The sequence below is a fragment of the Brassica oleracea genome, chromosome C8 (assembly GCF_000695525.1).
Source record: "Brassica oleracea var. oleracea cultivar TO1000 chromosome C8, BOL, whole genome shotgun sequence".
In the NCBI taxonomy this organism is placed as follows: Eukaryota; Viridiplantae; Streptophyta; class Magnoliopsida; order Brassicales; family Brassicaceae; genus Brassica; species Brassica oleracea.
Genome location: NC_027755.1, coordinates 21,362,624 through 21,386,761, shown reverse-complemented (window position 1 = coordinate 21,386,761; position 24,138 = coordinate 21,362,624). Strand labels below are relative to the sequence as shown.

Sequence of the window (24,138 nt, the reverse complement as noted above, 5' to 3'; positions counted from 1 at the left end):
ATTGGTTGGAATCAAATATATTCTTATAATTAGTGTAATTATGATTACAGTTTCTATATTTAATAGGTACATTAAAGAAACGACATTGAATATATTTTGTTTTGATTAATAGAAATATTGGATTTTGAATTTGTATTTATTGATTTGTTTTTTTATAAAACTTAGAAAATCAATGGGATGATTGGTTGGTTGATACATCCTATAAAGAAAACGAAAACTATAGGTGGTTTGAATATTGTACATCGATCGATGCATGATGTAAGTTGACTATATAAAACTTGAACATGATCATTTCAAACTAAAGTATAGGTAGGTTATATGCATTTGTTATATTGTAGTTAATATATTTTAATTATTACATAAGTCAAGTGATTCACGGTTTTGTAAAAATAAAATTCAAGTTCATTATTGGGTCGTACTCGTACGTAATAAGCTACGTTAAATATGATGTATTTTTAGGTTCATTTAATGACATTAAGTTTAAATTTGATTAAGAAAAACTCATTAATTTAACTGAAAAAGACAATCATTAAAATATGTAGGTTTATTTAATGACATTAAGTTTAAATTTGATTAAGAAAAACTCATTAATTTAACTGGAAAAGACAAGCATTAGAATAGGTAGTTTAATTTAATTTTCAATGGCATGGAAGTGTAAATAAGTTAGAAAACTTAGAGGTATTTTTTATGGGTACTTCTCTTTTAATTATAGAGATTTTGGTCATTTTCCTCCTTGTGGTCTATTTTTGTGACCAAAATTTTTTTAGTGCTATCTTATGGTATTTCTCTTTTACTTATGTTTTGGTTACAAAAGTAGGTACAAATCAGGTAATTTTAAATCGAAGAAACGATTTTACTTATGTTTTGGTTACAAAGTAGGTACAAATCAGGTATTTTTAAACCGACTGTGATCTGAATCCGAAAGTACATCGGGTTCCACTGGTTTTTTTGAAGATTTACTAACCCCGATCCAAACCCGATAGAACTCAAACCGGTCCAGAACCGAACTTTCATATAACCCGAATGAAGCTGATTTTGATAAACCAAAAAAACCGAAATCCGATTAGACAAAACCGAAACCCGATTGGGAGGGTTGAAACAGAGGATCAGGGGCCCACAATCTTCGTCATCCTCGAGTTACTTACTGGTTACGTAAAAATGGAACCGACACGAAGAAAATTATGTCTGCGTCTCCGTACGAATTCTCTTCTTCCTCTTTCGATCTGACCCGGTTTTACTTCTCTCGTAATCGAATCAATTGGTTCGCATCGCATCTTCGAGGGGGAACTCGAAGGCTTGGTTACGAGTAGGAGGAGGAGAATAAACCTTGTTCTGATATAAAAAGGAGAGATTTTGATTGATTCATAGTAAACCATGGACATTCCTAGCTCTTGGGATGATTTACGGAAACAGGTAATATTCTTCTAATTCGAAGCTAGTGTATATTTCTTTAGGACAGATCACTAGCGTCTGAGATCTTTGAATATTTGGTTTGGTTTTGGGGGCAGCTCTCAGTCTCAGAGATGATTTATCGTTCTATTAGATTAAACTGCAATGTTTAATATGGCCTGATGATACTTAAAATGAAGATGCTCTGTTTTGAATATCCCACAGGCTAGAAAAATTGAAGCTCAACTTGACGAGCAGATGCATTCATACCGCAGACTTGCTTCCACAAAGTCTGACGGTGAAGAGAGTGATCTCGAAGCTGGGATTGACTTGCTTTTAAGGCAACTTCAACAAGTTAATACTCAGATGCAAGCATGGGTTTCTTCTGGTGGCTCAGAGATGGTCTCTCATACCTTAACTCGGCATCAGGAGATCCTTCAAGATCTCACACAGGTAGTGTTCCATTTAATAGTTGCACTTCAATGGAATATATGTTATATTTCTTGTTCCTGTATATGTATGACTCAACTCAAAAATGCAGGAGTTTCATCGACACCGCTCCAGTCTTAGAGCGAAACAAGAGCGTGCTTCACTTCTTGAGGACTTTAAAGAATTTGATCGGACTAGACTAGACTTAGAAGCTGGGGATGGGTCGACAGAACAAGCACTGCTCAAAGAACATGTGGGTATCAACCGCAATACAGCGCAGGTACCGTTTGCTTAGACTTTACAGCTGTATATCACACACACCTTATGTGAACTGACTATTATATAAAACGGTAGTACAGATGGATGGTGTCATTTCACAAGCCCAGGCAACACTCGGTACACTTGTGTTTCAACGTTCAACTTTTGGAGGTATCAACTCAAAGCTTAGCAATGTCACGAGTCGTCTACCCACGGTACAAAGACCTTTCCTTTCTCTTTTGTTTTTTGCTCTTTGATTTCTTTTTGTGTGGCTATGTACCTCACTCTGCAATACTATGGTTAAACCCACTGCAGGTGAACACTATTCTGTCAGCTATAAAGAGGAAAAAGTCCATGGATACAATCATTCTTTCACTCGTTGCGGCTGTATGCACATTTCTCATATTCATCTACTGGTTATCCAAGTAAAATTTGCACATTTCTTTCTGGTTTTCCAGTGATGTAAATTTGTTTTGTCATCATCTATGTTCTAGTAAAAATAAAGATCAAGAACATAAATATTTTGTGTACAGCAAGCAAACTTTGTCCCTATGTTTCCAGTTTAGAAGAGCTTATACAACCAATCTGTTTCTCTCATCGTATACTAGATTTTTTTTAGCTGTGTATTATGTTGCAACATTGGACCAATTCAAACACTGGATAGTAACACAACTGGATATAATATTTGAGAACATAATGTGTTTCCCCTCTTTTGAAGTGAAATCACATGTAACGAAATGTATTTTTGCTGATAAAGTTTTAAAGGAAGAAAACTGAAATAAAATTTTGCTGAATCTGTTTGTTGAGCCCAACGATCCTGCAAAGACTTGAGGAACAATGTGTTAAAGCTTTTTTCAGGCTTGTTTTTCACGAATCCATTCCACAAAATTGTTGAGGACCAACGGCCATGCAAGCCCTGGACTGTATTCCGACATGTCCGGGAAACTTATCTGTAAATGTTACTAGTTAGCTGATGAAACTGCCAAGCCGGGAACTAATAGGAAACATACCACCTCATTGCAGAACCTGTAAAAGCCCATCCATTGATCCATGTTTATGACTTTGTAGTCCTTTTGGATCTGTTTTTCAAACATAAAAAAAAAAAACAAATCATGAAATTAGAATGTGATTATTAAATATTCGGGACATGAGAAAGTATGAGATTATTGAGTGTGCAGACCTTTAAATACTCGACAAAGTAGTCAACTTGCGGTCGGAATGTAGATCCCATGACGGTATCTAGGAGTTGACATATAGTCTCTATATCTGTACTCTCCGGTTTTTCCTCTGAATTGAGAAGTAAACAGACATCACACAAACACAGAAAGGTGATAAATAAGCCGTGACATACAAATATAATGTTTACCTGTTAAAGAATAGCGAAAGGCGTAAGCATAGAAATCTGCAAAATTTGATGGCGTCCTGACCTTAAAGAGACAGTAAAAAAAAAAGCGTTAGCATGGTTGAGTGGTGAGAAGATGACAACGAATATAAGAAAAATAAAACGAAAGCATAAGAACTCTGAACCTCTTTCTCTAGCTGGGGAAGGGCTTTCTTCAGTTCATCAATTGTATCAGCTCTTAAAGCCTTAAGGCCTCTTGTCCACTCTTCATGTGTAATATAGCCCTGTTTCTCAGCTTTCATTGTCCTGCAATGTGAGATTCAAAGTTGTTTTAGGGAAATGTAATTGTTGTTAAAGAACTATATATTAAGAAAATGTTCCATGGATCAAATAGTAAAGTACCAAGCAAGCATCAAGAATCTGATATCTGTACGAGAGACATCCAAATCTGAGCAAAGTTTCTCTATTCCTGCAGGGCTGTTCAGGAAACATTATATTAGAGAGAAGCTGGAATGATACTAAACGGAGCTATCGAAAGAAGAGTCAGTTACTTACTCAATGAGATTAGAACTTGTATTGGAATACTTATGAAACACGTCAATAAGATGATTCACTGCCTTTTCCAGTTCCGTAAGCGGAGCAGCAGAAACGATAGTCATGACGAAGCAGAAACGTTTAATACAAAACATAGTGATGATTTACAGTGGAGCTTCAACTGTTCAAACAAAGATCATACATGTTATTCTATCACCACCACCAGCCAATCACAGGCTGATTATGATTTTTTCAATCCAAATTTCAACATAATACTTACCTTTAAAAGCCTTAGACGGATTTGGGTCGATGATCCGCGGTGGAACCGTGGAAGAAGATGTTCTCCTGCTACAACAAACAGTATAAAATCTATGGTTGCCTGTGATTTGGCGTTCCAATAAGTCTATTATAGTCATGATTAGGTTTTCTAGTTGCCTCCAAAAAGTAGAGTGTCCACACTTATTATCTGAGTGCAGTATCACTCACATTTTGACTTTTTCATTATGGGTCACTTCCCACTTGGAAGCAGTGGTGGAGCCACATTGTATGAGAGGGGGGCATTTGCCCCCAACAACTTTTTAAAATTCCATGTAAATTACTGAATAAATTAATACATCCCTATTGTTTTGATCAAATATACGTTTGATCCTGACTAATTTTACTCGTGCTCCCAACAAAAAAATTATCTGCCTCCGCCCCTGCTTGGAAGGCACAAAACTAGAGAAATTGTGGATTTTTTTGCTCTTATGAGATAAACCGGATGTAAACATTGATAGAAAATGTATATGGTGTATGAACAAAAAAGATATTCTTTCATTTGATAAATGAGATTCTTATTAAAAGGAAATATTAGGTATTTAGTCATGAAAAAGTGGTTTCTAAGCACAAAGTGACTTTGTTATGTAATTGCAAAATCAAATTGTAACTTTATCTGTAATTTTTTTTTTTTTTCAATTTTTCATCCATTAAATTAGATCAGATAATTTTTATGAAAAAATGAAAATATTGAGTTGGCAAGTAGAAGACAAGTGTGAGTGATGTGGATTATGGTGAAGTTGTTTCTGACTCTTCTAATTGGTCAGATATCTATCCACGACAGCCTCTGAGATTCTCATTCTCATCATCTACTGTCCCCACTAAATCTCCGCTCTGTGTTTCTTTTTGCTCAAAAAAAAAAACACACACAAAAGCAGTGGAGACATATTAGAGATCTTATGGCAACGGCCGTCTCCGGAGCTGTGATCAGTGGACTTTGTTCTTCGTTCCTCTCCGGAGGCAAGAGTAGTGCCGTCGCATTAGGAAGCGGCGTAGGCACTGGAGCTGCGAGAGTTAGCCGGAAAACTCTGATCGTAGCTGCTGCCGCTGCTCAGCCCAAAAAATCGTGGATCCCCGCCGTTAAAGGCGGCGGCAACTTCCTCGACCCTGAATGGCTCGATGGCTCGTAAGTCTATAGACTCAATTCACTCCGTTACTAACATTAACAATGGACAATGATGATTCTTAGTTTCCTGAACGATCATTTTGCTCGTAGCTCTGTTTTGTAAAGTGAATCCTTTTTTAAAGTTTAGAACTTTATGAGTTAGTTCAATATGAATTGTTTTTTGACAGGCTACCCGGAGATTTCGGGTTCGACCCATTGGGTCTCGGAAAAGACCCGGCTTTTCTGAAATGGTACAGAGAGGCGGAGCTGATCCACGGCCGGTGGGCGATGGCGGCGGTTCTCGGGATCTTCGTCGGGCAGGCATGGAGCGGCGTGCCGTGGTTCGAAGCCGGAGCTGATCCACGCGCCGTTCTCGTTCGGGTCACTACTCGGGACGCAGCTGCTTCTCATGGGTTGGGTGGATAGCAAACGGTGGGTCGACTTCTTCAACCCGGATTCTCAGTCCGTTGAGTGGGCGACGCCGTGGTCGAGGACAGCAGAGAATTTCGCTGTATCCCGGTGATCCGTTGGTTCTGGCTGGGAAGACGCGTGGCGGTGTTTACGAGTCGGATAGGGAGAAGCTGGAGAGGTTGAAAGTGGCGGAGATTAAGCACTCTAGGTTGGCGATGCTTGCTATGTTGGTCTTTTACTTTGAGGCTGGTCAGGGGAAAACGCCTCTAGGTGCTCTTGGTTTGTGACTTGTGAGCATGTATGTTTGAGTCTGTAGTTAAACTTGATTGTCACCAAGTCATGAGTTTAGCTTCCGAAAAATGTAAACTTATATCATGGAAAGGGGTTTATTCTTTTCTTTTTTTAACACAACCATACAAATCTCTTTTCCCATCTTCTTTTACCATTACTATCAAAGTCCAGAGTCCAAATCTTTTATACTTTTACTTGTTGCACGAATAGGAGGAACTCGTATGCATTCGAGATCAGGTAAAACAACAAAAGAGCAAGTAACAAGTCGTTAAAGAAAATGCAGCAGGTACTAAACATGATCACTCTTTTGAAAAGACAACACAAATCTTTAACAAAGCGCATCTATGTGCAGGCTGAATCAAAAACAGAATGATGATATATAACTACAACACAGCCGCCATTAGCCATTAGCCATCAAACATCAGTATTCTTTTATCAGCAACACGTTAAAGACTACGCATAACTGTAAGAGCATGATTAATAGGGAGTTCTTAGGGTAGAGTGGGGTTCTTAACGGAATATAAGAACCCGTCTCTTAACTTTTAACTAAAAAAAACTAAGAACCAGCTTTTAAATAAGATATTTAAGAGCTGGTTCTTAGATTTTTTAGTTAAAAGTTAAGAGACGGGTTCTTATATTCCGGTAAGAACCCCACCCTAAGAACCTTCCATTAATCATGCTCTAACTAAATATATGATGTGGTAATTCTATAAATTGATAATCGTCGTCCCCTGCCATTGCCTCTGCGGAAGGACAATAATTACAGTGGAGACGAGTTTGAAATATTTTTGAGTTTTGCTATATGCTTTTTCTCACAAGTATTAGGTTCAGGGCCTGCCGTGAGAATTAAGGGGTTATAGGCGATGTATTGAAAATTTAAGCTAATTTTTTTTTTTTTTACAAATTTGGAGGTTATAAAAAAATTTGTGAAAACTTTTGTCAATATAATTTTCTTCAACAATTTTGGGAGCTTAATATCAATGTTTCGTAACCGGCTATGAGATTAGTTGTACCGAGTTTTTTCTCTTCCCTTGCCTTCCTTACATTTTGATTTTATGGTTATGAATGGAGATATTTAATTCGCGGATTTCACTGCGGATTTCGAAACTTTACTGTAAAACGCTTTAATGTCACCAATCACATAGTAGTTGCTTCTTTTTTTTTTGCGGTTTTCCAAACAAGTTAACAAAAACGCACATGACTTTCGATGTCTCACAGATATAAATTGTTAATATGAATTCCGCGAAAGCAATAGAAATGCTGTGGTTTCTCAAAAAACGCACACATTTATATATCTATCTACTAGGGTCGTCCCGGGCGTATTTTCCTATATTTTTTTGTTATATGTCTGATATTTATATTTTTTTATACGTATATATAGATATGTGTTATAAAAATATATTATGTTAGGCAATTTTAAAATTATTTTCATTGTTTTGTATAACGAAAAATTTTAATAATAAAAACTTTCTTTTTCGGTGTTTCAAAAAAAAAATTGCTATTTTTATTATTAAAAGCTATGTATAACATAATGAGCAAAATGAAAAAAATAATGAATTAAATCTTAGATAAGGTCTGAATATATTTTTTTTATCTTTCTTATTTATCTTTAATGTAAAATAATTGTTAAATATACACGAACCAAATTTTACTTTGGCTTTAGAACCAATAGTTTCGTAATTTTTAAGGGTCTTAGAATATCTATTTTTTTGAAGTTTTTTCTCCAACATGTCCTACATATATTTTTGAACGATAGTCATAATTTTATTTACAATATTGTTATTTTATTGAACAAAATAGTTATTAAAAAATTATATATTGTGGTTAAAATTCTATATTATAGTTGTTTTGGATGCCATATGATAATGCATGATATGTACTTTAGCATTTTTTTTCCTTAAATTAATACAAATTTGGAATTAAATATTAAAGTTTCAATACTTGTTAATGTAGTTTCTAAATTAACATACTTAAGTATTTTTATATGGTATATAGTTTAATTTAAATAATATATATATATTCTGAGTATCTATTAAATGAGACTTTATAATCATAAGATTTTATAATCATTTAAATCTTGTTATAACAAAATAAAGTTAAATCACTGCTCACAAAATTTTCAATGTAGGATTTTTTAATATTTTGACTAATTTATAGTCGTTTAAAAATTCAAATATAAGATAAAAGGATGTTCATATCTTTTTATAATATAAATTAAACTAAAAGGATGGAAGATACAAAATTGTTCTCAAATCTTTATTTATTAAAATATTATTATCATATATATTAATTATATTAGGTAATTTGTAGTATTTATTTAAGACAATAATGAAAAATATTTTTTTCGTATACTATGATGAATTTGATAATTAGTTTAATAAAATTCATAATATATGTTTAAATAAACTATATATTTTTAAAAAGATTTTAAAAATCATCTTAGTGATGACGTAGCTACTTTAATAATAGTAGATAAAACGATAAGTCTACATTGCTTAAGTGTATTATAAATACTACAAATTACTGTTTTTAAAATAGTGACAAAAAATATTTAAATTTGCTCGGAGGGTTCTTTCGATAACTTGTTTTTTGGTGGTTTGTCGTCATGTTCGATGGGCCACATGGATGTTCTAAGTATTTTTTTTTAACATATGGTTTTCTTAGATATTTATCTACTTTTCCTTGTTTTATTTATTTTATCTTAAGTTTAATATCTAGCAAGGACACAACAAAATATAATGGATTAAGATACATATATTCTTTATACATTTTTTTTTTACTCTTTACCGCATTTTGTTGGCCAACGCATAGTTTTAGTTTTGTATAAAATGAATTTTATTACTTAGATAGAATTTTTTTTCTTCTTTTGGTGGGTCAAATTACCTTCGTAAAAAATGAGTAGAAAGTGCTAAATAAAAAAAAGTTGCATCCAACCAGCAAAAAAATGTTCGAAGCATCAAAGAAAATGTTATTATGAGAGAGATGTGGCGTAAAAGGAAATTAAAATTTATATATAATATCCTTCCTCTCCTTTTCTTCTCCTCCAAATCGAAAGCCCTGGCTTAATTTTTTTTTACAATTCTCTCGATTTTGGAACTGGGTTTCTCCAGATCTCCCTCTGTTATCTTTGTGTCAGGATCCGTCTCCTCCTGGTGCACCGGCGAGTTTTTTCTCTCTAATCGGCGATTTCGTAATGACATCTGTTAATGGCTTCAATGCCAACTAAAAAGAAAAAAGGATTTGAATTTTTTGTAATCAGCTCAGGTTAGGCGGAGGCAGGAGGTCGCTGAAGCTGGACGCCGTAAGGTAGATTTAGATCATCATATCATCCATGCCCCTTTTGTTCGATCTTTGAATCACTTGAAATTCTCCATGATTATTAGAACTGAGATTGTGTGTTAATTTTCATGGGATTCAGCTTGAGCAGTTTCGGAAGCAAAAAGCATCGCAGAGTCCACCACCGCACAGCCTAATGTTGCTGATTCAGATGGATTTGATGTTCCACCTTCAATCTCTAATGAAGCTCCGTTTAACACCAAGTCTCCACTTTCTTTTCGACATGTGTTATCTTCACCCAAAGAAAGATGGAAGCAAAGAAAGAAGCCAGAGAGATGATTTCGAGATGAAAAATACTGACATATTTATATCCGAAAATACACCGCCTGATCGAATTAATGGGAGAGTTATCATGAAAAAGCCACAAACTCGAACCGTATCAGAGATCTAAGAGAAGCTCAGTCGTTGCAAAGTTGCCGCATGAAAAAGACTAACGCCACTTTTTCACTGCATTAAGTATAGGGTTTCCAAGAATGGGTCGGCGGGCCTCACACAGAATATGTAATTTGTAGGCCAAAACCATATAGTTTTACGCACATAGTTAAAAACCCATCAGATTCTTAAATTAAATGAAGCGCAGCGTTTTGAGCCAGCCGGACACGTGTCGACGTCACAGAACATGATTTTCTGATGTGGATGACGACGTGGCAGCTTCACAGGAGAGAAAACATGATTATATGATAATAGATTATTATTTTGATTTGACACCAAATATATTGTAACTATAAATGAACTATACGTATTCTATGTACATCCTTCTAAGCAAACTAAAGACACCTACATAAGCATTTCTGTGTATAGGTTCTTCATGTATTTATCTCTCAAACATGTTAACCCTAGTCTATAAATTTCAAATAAAAACAATTCAATTATAATATCATATTACCTAAAATGAAAATAAAATTCTTAGAAAATAGTTTATATTCTGAAACAATTTATACTGTACATTTAACATTAAGAAATTAATATTTATTTTACAAAGTTGTAGTCATGTTTTTATATAGGCAAAAATTATTGTTCGACAAGATATATAATTTGTTTTATATAAAAACTTTAATATTTTTATGAATATATATAAGGATTTAAAATTTGTTATATAGAATTTTTTATTTGTTATTTAACACTTTATTTACAATATCTTTTAATTTGTATTTATATTTTAAAAAATAGTAGTTAAATTTATATTGATATATCTTTATATACAAATTTTTATTTTAGATTAATTTTAATATTTAAAATTATAAAAATGAAAATATTATGACATTGTCAATAAGAAAACAAATTAATTTCTAATTGTGTTAATATATTTATTTCATTATTTTTCTAATAAAAACCGTATCTTTTGTCAAACCTGCATTTTTTTTTTTACCAAATCCGCAGTTGTCCCGCAAACCACACGAATCGCAGTTGTACCGTACTGCACTTAAATTTCGCACCGGTTATACTATTAGAATTGCGGTTACCAATCGGAGCCTATGCTGGTCAAAAGATTACATGTAATTTAATAGTGATTAATTTATCTATTACATAGCTGATTTTGTTTGTTTTTGAACAATACATAGTTGATCTTTAGTGGAAGATTCTCGTACACAAACGTTTTAATAATACACACAGTTTGCCGGCAAGAAAAAGGTGAAACACCAACCAATAAAAACAATTTATTTATTTTGCAAATATTCCTAATTGGTATGCTTTAAAAGAGCTAAGACAAACAAGTTTCCTTCCTCAGATCTTATATCAGTCAAATTCATTTCTCAATCAAGCTAAACCCTAAATCCATCTCCCAAAAAAATCATTTCTCAATCAAGCCGTAATCGCCGGGAGCAACCGTTACCCCCAGACGCGAAATCGCCTCGATAGTCTCTGAATTTGAGGTGAAATTTTTCGAATCTCGCTTTTTTCGATTCGCCTTTTTAGATGGTGGTTCTCGATTGAGCATAGATGAACTTTGTTGGTGTGATTGAATATGCTTATTCGCTTTCCTGGATTCTCTTTTTGTGATATGCTACTTTGAGCTTTGAGTCTGTGGCTTTGTGCTACGAGCAGCAAACAAAAGAGTTGGTTTTTGATCTGCATAGGGTTGATGATGATTGAGCAAGATTCTGCTGATTCTAATCCATTTAGTGTGGAATGATGGGTTCTTCTTTGTTTTGATTGGGTTATAATAAGTCTATGCTTACTATTTTTTGTCCTTCATGGCATGTAAACGTGTAGGACACTTGATGGATAATAACAATTGGAGGCCTTCCCTTCCAAGTGGAGATCCTGCCATGGAAACAGGTGACTGGAGAGCTCAATTGCCACCTGATTCACGCCAGAAGATTGTCAACAAGATGTAAGTTTTAGTTTTACCTGGTGTTATGTCTCTTTCATCAGACAATACAAGGTTGATATGGTGTTATAGTTCCTTAACTAATAATTATATTTTTTTTTCATACTTATTTTACTTTGCCACTTGCGCAGAATGGAAACACTAAAGAAGCACCTTCCATATTCTGGACCAGAAGGGATTAACGAGCTCAGGAGGATTGCTGCCAGATTCGAGGAGAAAATTTTCAGCGGTGCTGTTAACCAGGTAATTAACAGGCTGCTGAATCTTTTTTTTGGTTGCTTCGTTAGTGTTTGGTATAATATAGATGTTTGCGCCTCGCTGACTAGGGAGACTAAATCCATGTATTTTTGATTTTCTTTTATTTCGACTTTCAGACTGATTACCTTCGGAAAATATCCATGAAGATGCTGACTATGGAGACTAAATCGCAAAATGCAGCTGGCTCTTCCTCAACTATTCCTACCGCTAATAATGGCACATCCATGGATTCAAGTAATCACAATTGTCAAGCATGTTTTGCTTAACACTGTTTATCCGGTTTTTGGATGGCCGTTTCTCTAATTTTATGCTGTTTAACCTTTCATTGAATAGTGCCCACCAATCAAGGGAACCTTCTTCCGGGAACGTTACCAAACAATCAATCTCAAGCACCTCAGCCGTTGCTGCCCCAAACCATGCAGAACAATACAGCCTCTGTAATGATGGGTTCTTCTGCTTTGCCATCCTCCATGCCGCCGGTTTCTTCCATGACCCATAATAACGTCGCAAGCGTTGTGAACCAGAATTCCAATATGCAAAATGTAGCCGGAATGTTGCAAGATTCATCTGGGCAACATGGCCTTTCATCGAATATGTTTCCTGGATCCCAAAGGCAGATGCTGGGCAGACCGCATGCTATGTCTTCACAGCAACAGCCACAGTCACAGAGTGCACAATATCTTTATCAGCAACAGCTACAGCAGCAACTTCTCAAGCAGAATTTTGGGTCAGGGAATGTTCCTAACCCCAGTTCGCTTTTGCCATCACACATACAACAACAGCAGCAACAACAAAATGTGATGCAGCCCAATCAAATGCATTCGTCTCAACAGTCTGGTATTCCAACATCTGCGACCCAGGCCTCCTCTGTGAGCTCAGCTCCTCTACAGGGTCTCCACACAAATCAGCAATCAAGTCCCCAATTACCTGGGCAGCAGACTACGACACAGGCTATGCTTCGTCAGCATCAATCTTCGCTGCTAAGGCAACATCCGCAATCACAACAAGCCTCTGGAATCCATCAGCAGCAAACTTCATTGCCGCAGCAGTCAATTTCTCCTCTACAACAGCAGCAATCCCAAATGATACGGCAACAAGCTGCAAACAGCTCAGGCATCCAACAGAAGCAGATGATGGGACAGCATCTTGTTGGGGATATGCAGCAGCAGCAACATCAGCAAAGGCTACTGAACCAACAAAATAATATGATGAACATGCAACAGCAGCAGCAACCGCTGCAGCAGAAGCAACAGCCACCGGCCCAGCAATTGATGTCTCAACAAAACAGCCTTCAGGCTACGCATCAGCAACCACTGGCCACTCAAAGCAATGTTAGCGGATTGCAGCAAAGCAATGTTACCGGATTGCAGCAACCACAACAACAGTTGCTCAATTCCCAGGTTGGCAATTCGAACTTGCAGACTAACCAGCAGTCGGTGCACATGTTATCACAGCCAACGGGGATGCAACGAACACATCAGGCTGGCCATGGCTTGTTTCCTTCTCAGGGCCAACAGTCACAGAATCAACCATCCCAACAGCAGATGATGCCTCTTCAGTCGCATCATCAGTTAGGTTTGCAACAGCAACCTAATCTACTACAACAGGATGTGCAACAAAGGCTACAATCTTCAGGCCAAGTCACAGGTTCCCTGCTTCCACCTCAAAATGTCGTGGACCACCAGAGACAACTATATCAATCCCAAAGAGCCCTTCCAGAGATGCCATCATGTATGTTTTTGCATCCTTGTGAATACTTTAGGTTCTCATATTTTGCATAATCTCTCAGCAGGATCTGATGTTGAACAAACTCAATTTTATTATTTTAGCATCGCTTGACTCGACGGCACAGACGGAAAATGCAAACGGAGTTGATTGGCAAGAGGAGGCTTTCCAGAAGGTAATTTTCTCTTTTTAAGTTGGTAATGTTTCGGCTTCTTAGTCTTGCTGTCAGCAGCCAGAAGTATTTGAGGTAGATAGCATTAGGCTGCTATACCTTCACCAATTCTTTCCACGCTTATTAAATCTCTAAGAGATAGATGCAATAAGGCAGTCGATCTAACATACATATCTCCGTATGAGTAAATCGTATGACCATATTGCTCGTCTTTTGCAGATCAAAACAATGAAAGAGGCGTACTTGCCAGATCTTAATGAAATCTATCAGAGAGTTACAGCCAAGTTGCAGCAAGTAAGTTTCTATTTTTTACTTGGAGAATTGTTTGCATTTATATGTCCTTCGAAATAGTAGCTAGTACCTAATGAATTCATTTCAAAATTGGTTCGATATTGCAAACGAAAATCATACAACTTTGGAATCTTGTTGTCCATTTAAACAAAAATGCTCTTGAGGCTCGTATTCTTACACACTATCCGGTAGAAAGTAAATATCGGATATCTATGTTTCTTCCCTAACCCACATCGGTGGTAGCTTGCATCTATACGATTGTTTCTTTTCTTGTTGAGTACATTCCTTTTTTCTTGTTTTTTTCCTCTCGAGCAGGATTCTCTTCCACAGCAACAAAGATCAGAGCAGTTTGAGAAATTGAAACAATTCAAGACAATGTTGGAGCGAATGATACAATTCCTATCCGTTTCAAAGACCAATATCGTGCCTGCATTAAAGGATAAGGTGACTTTTTATGAGAAGCAGATTATAACTTTCTTAAATATGCACAGACCGAGGAAACCAGTACAGCAAGGGCAGCTTCCGCAATCTCAGATGCAGCCCATGCAGCAACAGCAATCTCAGAACGTTCAAGATCAGTCTCATGATAGTCAAGCAAATCCGCAGATGCAATCAATGAGCATGCCGGGTTCTTCTGGGCAAAGGGCACAACAGAGTAGTCTGACAAATATGCAGAACAGTCTTCTATCATCTCGTCCTGGAGTTTCAGCTCCACAGCAGAACATTCCCAGTTCCATGCCAGCTTCTAGTCTAGAGTCAGGCCAAGGAAATGCACTGAATAATGCCCAGCAGATTGCCATGGGATCCATGCAACAAAATACTTCTCAACAACAACAAGTAAATAACAGTTCTGCATCTGCTCAAAGTGGGTTAAGCACACTGCAGTCTAATGTTAATCAAACCCAGTTAAGTTCCAGTTTGCTTCAGCAACAACACATGAAGCAACAGCAAGATCAACAAATGACGCAGCAGTTCAAACAGCAGTTTCAACAGCGCCAGATGCAGCAGCAGCTAAAGCAGCAGATAATTCAGCAGCAGCAGCAACAGCAACAGCTACAAGCAAGACAGCAAGTAGCGCAAAATGATATGAATGATTCGACAGCGAGGCAGGGAATGAATGCCGGCCGTGGGATGTTTCAGCAACATTCTCTGCAGGGTCAGCGTGCTAACTATCCCCTTCAACAGTTAAAACCTGGATCCCAGCTTCCTGTTACGTCACCTCAACTTATGCAAGGTCAATCTCCTCAGATGATACAACAACATATGTCTCCTCAGATCGACCAGAAAATTGCGATGTCATCTGTCAACAAGACGGGAACTCCACTGCAACCTGCAAACTCCCCCTTTATTGTCCCATCTCCTTCAACCCCCTTGGCACCGTCCCCTATGCAAGTTGACTCTGAGAAACCTTCTGGAGCTTCTTCGTTGTCAATGGGAAATACTGCACGCCAACAAGCAACTGGCATGCAAGGTGTAGTTCAGTCCCTTGCGATTGGCACTCCAGGGATCTCTGCCTCTCCTCTCCTTCAGGAGTTTATTACTCCTGATGGAAATAATTTAAATCCTTTGATAATTACATCTGGAAAACCAAGTGGGACTGAGCTGCCTATGGAACGCCTTATCAGAGTGGTAAGTAACATTACTAACTTTTGAAGATTATATATTGCAACAGGATAGCGTTATTGCTGCCATCTCTCTTTTGTAGTAGAAACATTGTTCTGGTCACTGATGTATGCTTTCTGTTGTTTTCAGGTGAAGTCCATCTCACCACAGGCACTTTCTTCTGCAGTAAGTGACATCGGATCTGTTGTAAGCATGGTTGATAGGATAGCTGGTTCAGCCCCAGGAAACGGTTCAAGAGCTTCAGTTGGCGAGGACTTGGTTGCAATGACCAAGTGTCGTCTCCAAGCAAGAAACTTTATGACGCAAGAGGGAATGATGGCGACCAAAAAAATGAAGCGTCACACAACCGCGATGCCATTAAGCGTTTCTTCATTAGAAGGAAGCGTTGGTGACAACTACAAGCAGTTTGCATGTTCGGGAACATCTGATCTGGAATCTACTGCGACTTCTGATGGCAAGAAGGCAAGAACTGAGGTATGGTTTTTTAAGTTAAGACTTCCCTTAGATTCAGAAGCACAATGTTTCAACTTTAAATATTATGAGGACTCAATCTTGGACTGCAGACCGATCATGCCCTTTTGGAGGAAATCAAGGAGATAAACCAGCGGCTGATAGATACAGTTGTTGAGATTAGTGATGATGAAGATGCTGCTGATCCTAGTGAGGGAGCAACAGCAAGGAAAGGGTGTGAGGGAACAACAGTAAAATTTTCGTTTATAGCTGTTTCTCTCAGCCCAGCCTTGAAGGCTCATCTCTCATCAACCCAAATGGTAAGCATTAGCATGGTTATATCGTTAAGATTCTGTGGAAAAGAAATCATTTCAATTATCCTTAATTTCAAATATGTTGTGTGCTTCTGTCAGTCTCCTATTCAACCATTGCGTCTGCTGGTACCTTGTAGCTACCCCAACGGCTCTCCATCTCTCCTGGATAAACTCCCGGTCGAAACCAGGTACAGGCAAAACTTTTACCATAGTCCAAAGTCAGCTCATGTCTCTAGAAACATCTCTATAAGAAACTGGATCATCTTCTTAGCTTAACTTAACATGGCGTGATTGCTTGCACAGCAAAGAGAACGAGGACCTTTCGTCCAAAGCTATGGCAAGATTCAACATTTTGCTAAGAAGTCTGTCACAGCCTATGTCGCTCAAAGACATAGCCAAGACATGGGACGCTTGCGCTCGGACGGTGATCTGCGAGTACGCACAGCAGTTTGGTGGTGGAACTTTCAGCTCAAAATACGGTACATGGGAGAAATATCTAGCCGCTTCCTGAATCTCTGATGAGGTCTCTTTCATCATGCCGTAACGGTAAACTCTGTGATTTACTGGTTGTCAAAAAGTATTTAAATCATGTCAAAACTGTAGAAAATCCCACGTTACCCACCGTTTGTTGTATAGTATAAGTTTGTATCTTCCAACGATATGATTGGGAGCTTTATCTATAAGTCAAAAGCTTATATGTTGTATAACTGAATATTATTTTTCAATTATCTTGTTCTGTATTAATGAATGTTTTTCATGGGAATGTTTGTTCTGTATCAAAATCCACCAAACTCTACGACTTATAATTTAAGACGATGATGATAGTCTTTCATGGGAACAAAGACACCACCAAACACCTGCTTCATATAAACCTGATGCAATCTCCCAAAGAGCTCCTTCTTGATGGATTCAAAGGCCATTCGGGTTATTTACAGGAGGACTGAGGAGACCGTTAGTCATAAGGATAGCTCTATGTTTTTATAATAAGCCCTCGTAAAACTTTATAATTACAAAAAGAGCCCTGAAGTTCTCTTTCTCTACACTTATCACCTCAAAGAGGATCAAACCTCAGATCTCTCGTCTTTCCCAAACGAAAAATGACAGGTTCGATCTCGACCTCATGGCTCTTGCCGTCTCCTACGAACTCAAAATCCTTTTCCACCTCAAAGTCCATCTCTTTCCCACTCACTACAAACCCACGACGAAGCCCAGATCGATTCCCCTCGAGATCTCCGTCACCCTCACTCCAAATCCGAGCCGGAATCCGCGAGCTACGAGAACGAATCGACACCGTGAAGAACACTCAAAAGATCACAGAAGCGATGAAGCTAGTCGCGGCGGCTAGGGTTCGCCGAGCTCAAGAAGCCGTGATCAACTGCAGACCTTTCACCGAAACCCTAGTCGGGATCCTCCACTCGATCAACCAATGCGCTCAATTGGAAGACATCGACTTCCCTCTCAGCAACGTTAGGCCCGTAAAGAGAGTTGCTTTAGTCGTCGTCACCGGCGATAAAGGCTTGTGCGGTGGTTTCAACAACGCAGTGATCAAGAAAGCTAATGTTAGAGTTGATGAGTTGAAGCAGAGAGGGATAGAGTGCGTTGTGGTAAGCGTAGGGAAGAAAGGGAACGCTTACTTTAGCAGGAGAGATGACGTGGAAGTCGATAAATGTATCGAAGGAGGAGGCGTTTACCCCACGGCTAAAGAAGCTCAGGTGATCGCTGATGACGTGTTCTCGTTGTTTGTGAGCGAGGAGGTGGATAAGGTCGAGCTTGTCTACACAAAGTTCGTGTCTTTAGTGAAATCCGATCCTGTGATCCACACTTTATTACCGTTGACAATGAAAGGAGAGTCTTGTGATGTGGAAGGAGTGTGTGTTGACGCTATGGAGGATGAGATGTTTAGGCTGACGAGCAAAGACGGGAAGCTTTCTGTGGAAAGGAGGAAAGTTGAGGTTGAGAGGCCTGAGATTTCGCCGTTGATGCAGTTTGAGCAGGATCCTGTTCAGATTCTTGATGCGATGATGCCTTTGTATTTGAACAGTCAGATTCTGAGGGCGTTGCAGGAGTCTTTAGCGAGTGAGCTGGCGTCGAGGATGAGCGCTATGAGTAACGCGACGGATAATGCGGTTGAGTTGAAGAAGAGTCTTACGGTTGCTTATAATAGGGAGAGACAGGCTAAGATCACTGGGGAGTTGCTAGAGATTGTTGCTGGAGCTGAAGCTCTTAGAGGGACTTAGTTAGGAAACTATATTTGTGTTAAACCATTTGTTGTTTGTGTAACAATGTCATGAAAGAATAAATACATCATCTAATGCCGACAAAAGACTGATACTTAAATCTCATTTGTCTCGAAGAAGAACAAAACAATACTCAAGTACTTGGTGGTTTTCTTAAATCTAAGACAACACAAAAAGAGATAGAAACATCATTTGGTTTGGTTCTTTAAATGAGCCTCATCAACAAAAAAAAGAGAGTTTGTAACCACCTATGCAAAAACAAAACAAGAATGGTAAAAGGACTTTTGAATCCATCTTCATCATCATCTTTCTTCTTCACTCAAGAGTTCGAGTTTAGAGGTACTTGAAGAGGATACCACCATGAGTGGCAAAGAAGGGAGCAAAGACAAGAGACTCAACAGCCATGAGCTTGATCAAGATGTTCAACGAAGGTCCTGAAGTATCTTTCAATGGGTCTCCAATAGTGTCTCCAATCACAGCTGCCTTGTGTGGCTCTGAACCCTTTGGTCCAAGACTCTTTGCGTGCTCTGATACACCCGCCTGAAACACAACTCTCAATAATTTAATGACTTGATTTGACTTGAGCTGTAAGAAAAAACAGTTATGTACCTCAATGTACTTCTTGGCATTGTCCCAGGCACCACCAGTGTTAGATGCAGAGATAGCAATCTGTTTACATACATGAACATTAATGAGCATATGTTTTAAGTACATTTAGTTTATTCACATAAAGACTGTATACCTGAACACCGGAGACAAGGGAGCCGGCGAGGACACCAGAGAGAGTCTCAACACCAAAGAAGAAACCAACAATGAGAGGTGTGAGCATAACGAGGCAACCAGGAGGAATCATCTCCTTAATAGAAGCATCAGTAGAGATCTTTACGCACGTGGCGTAGTCAGGCTTCGCTGTACCTTCCATGAGTCCAGGAATAGTGTTGAACTGCCTGCGAACTTCTTCAACCATCTTAAGCGCCGCACTTCCCACGCTCTTCATCGTCATAGCCGAGAACCAGTAAGGAAGCATTGCACCAACAAGCAGCCCAATGATAACCTTTGGTGTCAAAACATCAACGGTGTGGACTCCCGCACGGCTCACAAAGGCACCGAACAGAGCCAAGGAGACCAACGCAGCAGAGCCAATAGCGAATCCCTTTCCAATAGCGGCAGTGGTGTTTCCAGCTGCATCAAGAGCATCAGTTCTTTCGCGGATGCGGTGGCTCATTCCAGCCATTTCAGCAATACCACCAGCGTTGTCACTGATGGGACCGTAAGCATCAATCGCTAAACCGGTGGCGATGGTGCTGAGCATCCCTAGAGCAGCGACGGCAACACCGTACATAGCAGCGAAGCTGAAGCTGACGAAGATACTGACAGCAATGGCAAAGATTGGGATGATGACGGATTTGTAACCAAGAGCTAGTCCGAATATAACATTGGTGGCTGCACCAGTTCTGCATGAATCTGCAACATCTTGCACAGGGCTGCAAGAACAAAAAGGACACATAGAGTTTGTCACTAGCCCCTCAGTTTCAAAAAAATGAATGTTTTAGGAAAAAAAAGAAAATTGTTTCAAAAGATATATTCTTGTATCTTCAATGCATTTAAAAAAAATGATTGATTGTAAGCTTCAAAAAAATTACTTACATTTACTAAATTTTTATTGGTTTAGAATTATGGGAAAGATAATTGCAAAAATATAAATTTAATACTAAAATCTCCTATGTTTTATTAAAGGAAATTTTCAATTTTACCACAAGTTTGATGCCACTTTTCAACTTTACACTTAAAAAATAAATTACGTGTAAAAAATTTAAAACATATATCATTTTGAAAGAGAATGGAGTAATCAAATATGGTGAAAGTAGTTTCTTACCTGTATGCGTTGCTAGTGTAGTACTCAGTGACAAAACCAATGATGAGTCCAGCCCAAAGACCAACACAAACACATAAGAATAGCTGCCTGAAATCCAAAATTGTGACACACAATTAGACTAATGCACCGTATAGATTCACAGATGCAGTTAGAAGGGTCTTACCAGTTCTGAACGACCTTTTGTGTTCCAAAGTTGAAGATGGTGAAGGAAGAAGGCAAGCCAACGTATGACACAATAGCAATCCCAACAGTCATGATAACAGTTGAGATGATGAGCTGGTTCTTCAACGCAGGCTCAATCTCCTTAACAGCCTTAATCTCAAAGAAGTCAGTGGCGAAGAGAGTTGTGATCAAACAAACCAAGATACCCATTGAACTGATGAGCAACGGGTAGCACATGGCAGTGAAATCATGGTTGATTCCAAAGGAAGAGATGGAAGCAACAACAAGTGCAGCACATGATGCTTCAGCGTATGATCCAAAGAGATCAGATCCCATACCAGCAATGTCACCAACGTTGTCACCCACATTATCAGCAATGACCTGTAACATAACAACCGACAAAATTAAGACGAAAAAAAAACAAAAGCAGGGTCTTGTCTAAACATGGGCATTTATCCGGAACAAAAAACCGAACCAAAATAAGAAAAATAACTGGCACCGCTATAAGAATTTTTAAAATACAGATTATGTACATAAAATATCAATTATATTTAGTTTTTAAATTACTAAATATCCTAAAAAACAATTATCCTGAGCTTTTACATATTATCCAAAATTACCAAAAAAAGCAGAATAACTGAGAACCGAATTTTGTAAAACTATATCTCTAGAACCAAAAAAAACCTGAATCCAAAACCTCGAAAACCCATATATACTCTTGTCATACAGTGAAAAGATGTACTTACAGCTGGGTTCCTTGGATCATCTTCTGGAATATTCCTCTCGATTTTACCGACAAGATCAGCACCGACATCAGCTGCTTTTGTATAGATCCCACCACCAACACGTCCAAAGAGAGCCATGGACGACCCACCAAGACCATAACCAGTAATAGCCTCAAAAAGACCTTCCCAGTCATCACCGTAATAGATCTTAAACACATTAATAGTAACGTAAAGCACCAATAGACCACTAGCAGCAAGAAGGAAACCCATCACAGCACCGGACCTGAACGCAACAATGAAGGCCTTCCCAACGCCCTTTCTAGCTTCCAAGGTGGTTCTAGCGTTGGCGTAAGTGGCGATCTTCATGCCGAGGAAGCCAGAGAGCACAGAGGTGACCGCACCGAGGACGAAAGCAATGGTGCTGAAAGCTGCGGTGGCTAACGCAGGCTTGCAGGTTTTGGTCTCGTCGTAGGTGCAAGGCTTGTTCTCCGTGCTGAATCCTTCGACGGAGCCGAGGAAAACGAAGATTATAGCGGCGAAGATTACCATGAAGACGCCAACGTATCTGTACTCTGTGAATAGGAACGAAGTTGCACCTGTTACCAAACACACACCAATCAGATCCCAAAGTTATTCACTTTTAAGCAAAAAAAAAGAAAAGAAAAGTTATTCACTTTTCCGACAAGACAAGATTCTGTTATGTTCCAAAACGTACTTATCATTACAGGACCTAGGAGAATGAAACGGAGCCAGATCTAAGCCAAACAATCGTGAGATCTGAATCCAAAGTTTCACGAGATCTCTTTACCTTCGGAGATAGCTGTCTGAATCTCGGCGCATTTGGCGACGACGCTTTGGTCGTTAACACCTTCCTCTTCCTCGATAAGGTAATCTCCGTAGCCATTCTTCGAACCTCCGGAGGAAGAAGACGATGCGCCTTGGTCAGAGGAGACTCTCACGCGAGAGACGATGAACCATTGAAAGAGGGAGAAAGCGATGCCGACCACCGCGCAAACGGGAACGAGGATCTCCGTCCAGAGCTCCGGGAGAAAAGCTGACGCCACCATCGAAGATAAGCTCGCGAGAGAGAGCGAGAGAGAGAGAGAGAGAGAGAGAGAGAGAGAGAGAGAGACAACAACAAGAACAGAGAGAGAGAAAGATGGGAAGTGATTCGATGAGAAGAGAGATGAGAGACTTTAAACGAGTGATGATGATACCGTGTCGTTTTTATAACACTACGAAAGTCTTAATCCAGTACGGTTAGTTACACCGTGATATACGCTACACCCCCCTATGATTTTTTAAAAATGTTTTTGATAAGAAGGCGCGTGGATGTGACGATGCGAGTTGTCTGAACACAGATCTCGTTTCAGTCAGTTGTTTCAGACACGAACGCCATTGGCCAATTCTCGCCGTTGATTTTAGAGCTTAAAACAACGGCTACGTGGTAATTGGTAAATACTACTACTAATTAGTTTTCTTTATTTTGACTGATTGAAATTAAATAATGAGTTAGGTGCATGATTTAGGCTTTATCGAGGGAAATTGTATTGTATTTATGGAAAATAATTCTTTTTATCGTAATCATCAAATCATTTAGCCATTTATCTATGGTATATTCGAGTATTTATGGAAACTAATCACTTTACCTTATAGAGTGTGTGTGGACAAATTAGATTCTCAGGGGGGGGGGGGGGATTCAGTGTACATAGTATGATTAAATGATTTGATGATTAGGATGAAATGGAATAGATAGTCAATAGTATTTCAGTTTTGTACAACATAAAATATCGAGCGTATTAAATTTTTTTTAAAGAAAAGAGTAAAACTTGTATTCGTTTTATGGGAATCGATTCTACAGTAGGTTTAAGTTTAACGTTGTACTAAATTAAGCAACGTATAAAAAGAACATTCGAAGATATTCGTTTTATCTTTGATTCGACGTTGTACTAAATTTATGTCGGCATTTGTTCGATTAGGTTTGATTCCGGATCTTTTATTATTTATTTCATCTTCATACGAGGGAGCGTATAACAAGACACCATGCACCACACCGTAATTAATGTAGAGCAAGAATAGAATTGTTTTTCTTTTTAAGAATAGAAATATGTTTTGACGAGCAAGATATAGTGGTGGATGTGTGTTGAATGGTGTGCAACCCTCCAATCGGATACATACCTTTTTTTAATAAAAAAAACTATTTAGTTATTTTTTGTTAGCATTATTTACTTTTCTTGCATGAGTGACTAGTAGTGACCACTCATGCTTTATCTTTTGTTCCCTTTTGCTAATGAATCATGCATGAGTGACTAGTAGTGACCACTCATGCTTTATCTTTTGTTCCCTTTTGCTAATGAATCATGCATGAGTGACTAGTAGTGACCACTCATGCTTTATCTTTTGTTCCCTTTACGGACTCAGAACGAATGAGGCTATTGCGAAGCAATACATGGCCTTAAAGACCGACATGTCAAAGGCTTATGATAGGGTGAAATGGTCCTTCTTGGAAGCGCTACTAGAGAAGATTGGGTTTAACAGAAAGTGGGTTAGCTGGGTGATGTCT

The 24,138-nt window shown here is 38.4% G+C and overlaps 5 protein-coding genes and 1 pseudogene across 7 annotated transcripts; 4 read left to right on the top strand and 2 right to left on the bottom strand.

Annotated features, from left to right (window-relative positions):
* The first annotated feature begins 1,132 nt into the window (after positions 1–1,132).
* LOC106307855 (Golgi SNAP receptor complex member 1-1-like) lies at positions 1,133–2,673 on the top strand. Its single transcript, XM_013744931.1, has 5 exons — positions 1,133–1,413; positions 1,615–1,842; positions 1,931–2,098; positions 2,178–2,291; positions 2,392–2,673. Exons 1-5 carry the CDS (start codon positions 1,375–1,377, stop codon positions 2,503–2,505), a joined length of 663 nt encoding a protein of 220 aa, XP_013600385.1. The 5' UTR covers positions 1,133–1,374; the 3' UTR covers positions 2,506–2,673.
* Positions 2,674–2,705: 32 nt separating this feature from the next.
* On the bottom strand, positions 2,706–4,383 carry LOC106307854 (DCN1-like protein 4). Of its 2 annotated transcripts, none has more exons than XM_013744929.1 (8): positions 4,233–4,383; positions 3,974–4,133; positions 3,821–3,895; positions 3,604–3,724; positions 3,443–3,503; positions 3,257–3,363; positions 3,087–3,155; positions 2,706–3,026 (listed from the first exon to the last, which is right to left on the bottom strand). In XM_013744929.1, exons 2-8 carry the CDS (start codon positions 4,105–4,107, stop codon positions 2,931–2,933), a joined length of 663 nt encoding a protein of 220 aa, XP_013600383.1. In that variant the 5' UTR covers positions 4,108–4,133; positions 4,233–4,383; the 3' UTR covers positions 2,706–2,930. The 2 variants fall into 2 exon arrangements, with proteins under 2 accessions (XP_013600383.1, XP_013600384.1); XM_013744930.1 differs by having other exon boundaries at positions 3,090–3,155.
* A 702-nt stretch (positions 4,384–5,085) lies between these two features.
* LOC106309729 lies at positions 5,086–6,194 on the top strand (annotated as a pseudogene).
* A 4,845-nt stretch (positions 6,195–11,039) lies between these two features.
* LOC106309510 (mediator of RNA polymerase II transcription subunit 15a-like) lies at positions 11,040–17,332 on the top strand. Of its 2 annotated transcripts, XM_013746552.1 has the most exons (12): positions 11,040–11,284; positions 11,625–11,745; positions 11,874–11,985; positions 12,117–12,234; positions 12,334–13,731; positions 13,830–13,900; positions 14,117–14,191; positions 14,504–15,817; positions 15,941–16,285; positions 16,375–16,581; positions 16,675–16,763; positions 16,879–17,086. In XM_013746552.1, exons 2-12 carry the CDS (start codon positions 11,633–11,635, stop codon positions 17,084–17,086), a joined length of 4,050 nt encoding a protein of 1,349 aa, XP_013602006.1. In that variant the 5' UTR covers positions 11,040–11,284; positions 11,625–11,632. The 2 variants fall into 2 exon arrangements, with proteins under 2 accessions (XP_013602006.1, XP_013602005.1); XM_013746551.1 differs by lacking the exon at positions 11,040–11,284 and having other exon boundaries at positions 11,633–11,745; positions 16,879–17,332.
* Positions 17,333–17,554: 222 nt separating this feature from the next.
* On the top strand, positions 17,555–19,046 carry LOC106309513 (ATP synthase gamma chain 2, chloroplastic). The gene has a single exon (XM_013746554.1). It carries the CDS (start codon positions 17,673–17,675, stop codon positions 18,810–18,812), a length of 1,140 nt encoding a protein of 379 aa, XP_013602008.1. The 5' UTR covers positions 17,555–17,672; the 3' UTR covers positions 18,813–19,046.
* On the bottom strand, positions 18,885–22,772 carry LOC106309512 (pyrophosphate-energized vacuolar membrane proton pump 1-like). Its single transcript, XM_013746553.1, has 7 exons — positions 22,384–22,772; positions 21,597–22,171; positions 20,852–21,231; positions 20,689–20,775; positions 19,555–20,296; positions 19,422–19,481; positions 18,885–19,352 (listed from the first exon to the last, which is right to left on the bottom strand). Exons 1-7 carry the CDS (start codon positions 22,640–22,642, stop codon positions 19,146–19,148), a joined length of 2,310 nt encoding a protein of 769 aa, XP_013602007.1. The 5' UTR covers positions 22,643–22,772; the 3' UTR covers positions 18,885–19,145.
* Positions 22,773–24,138: the final 1,366 nt, after the last annotated feature.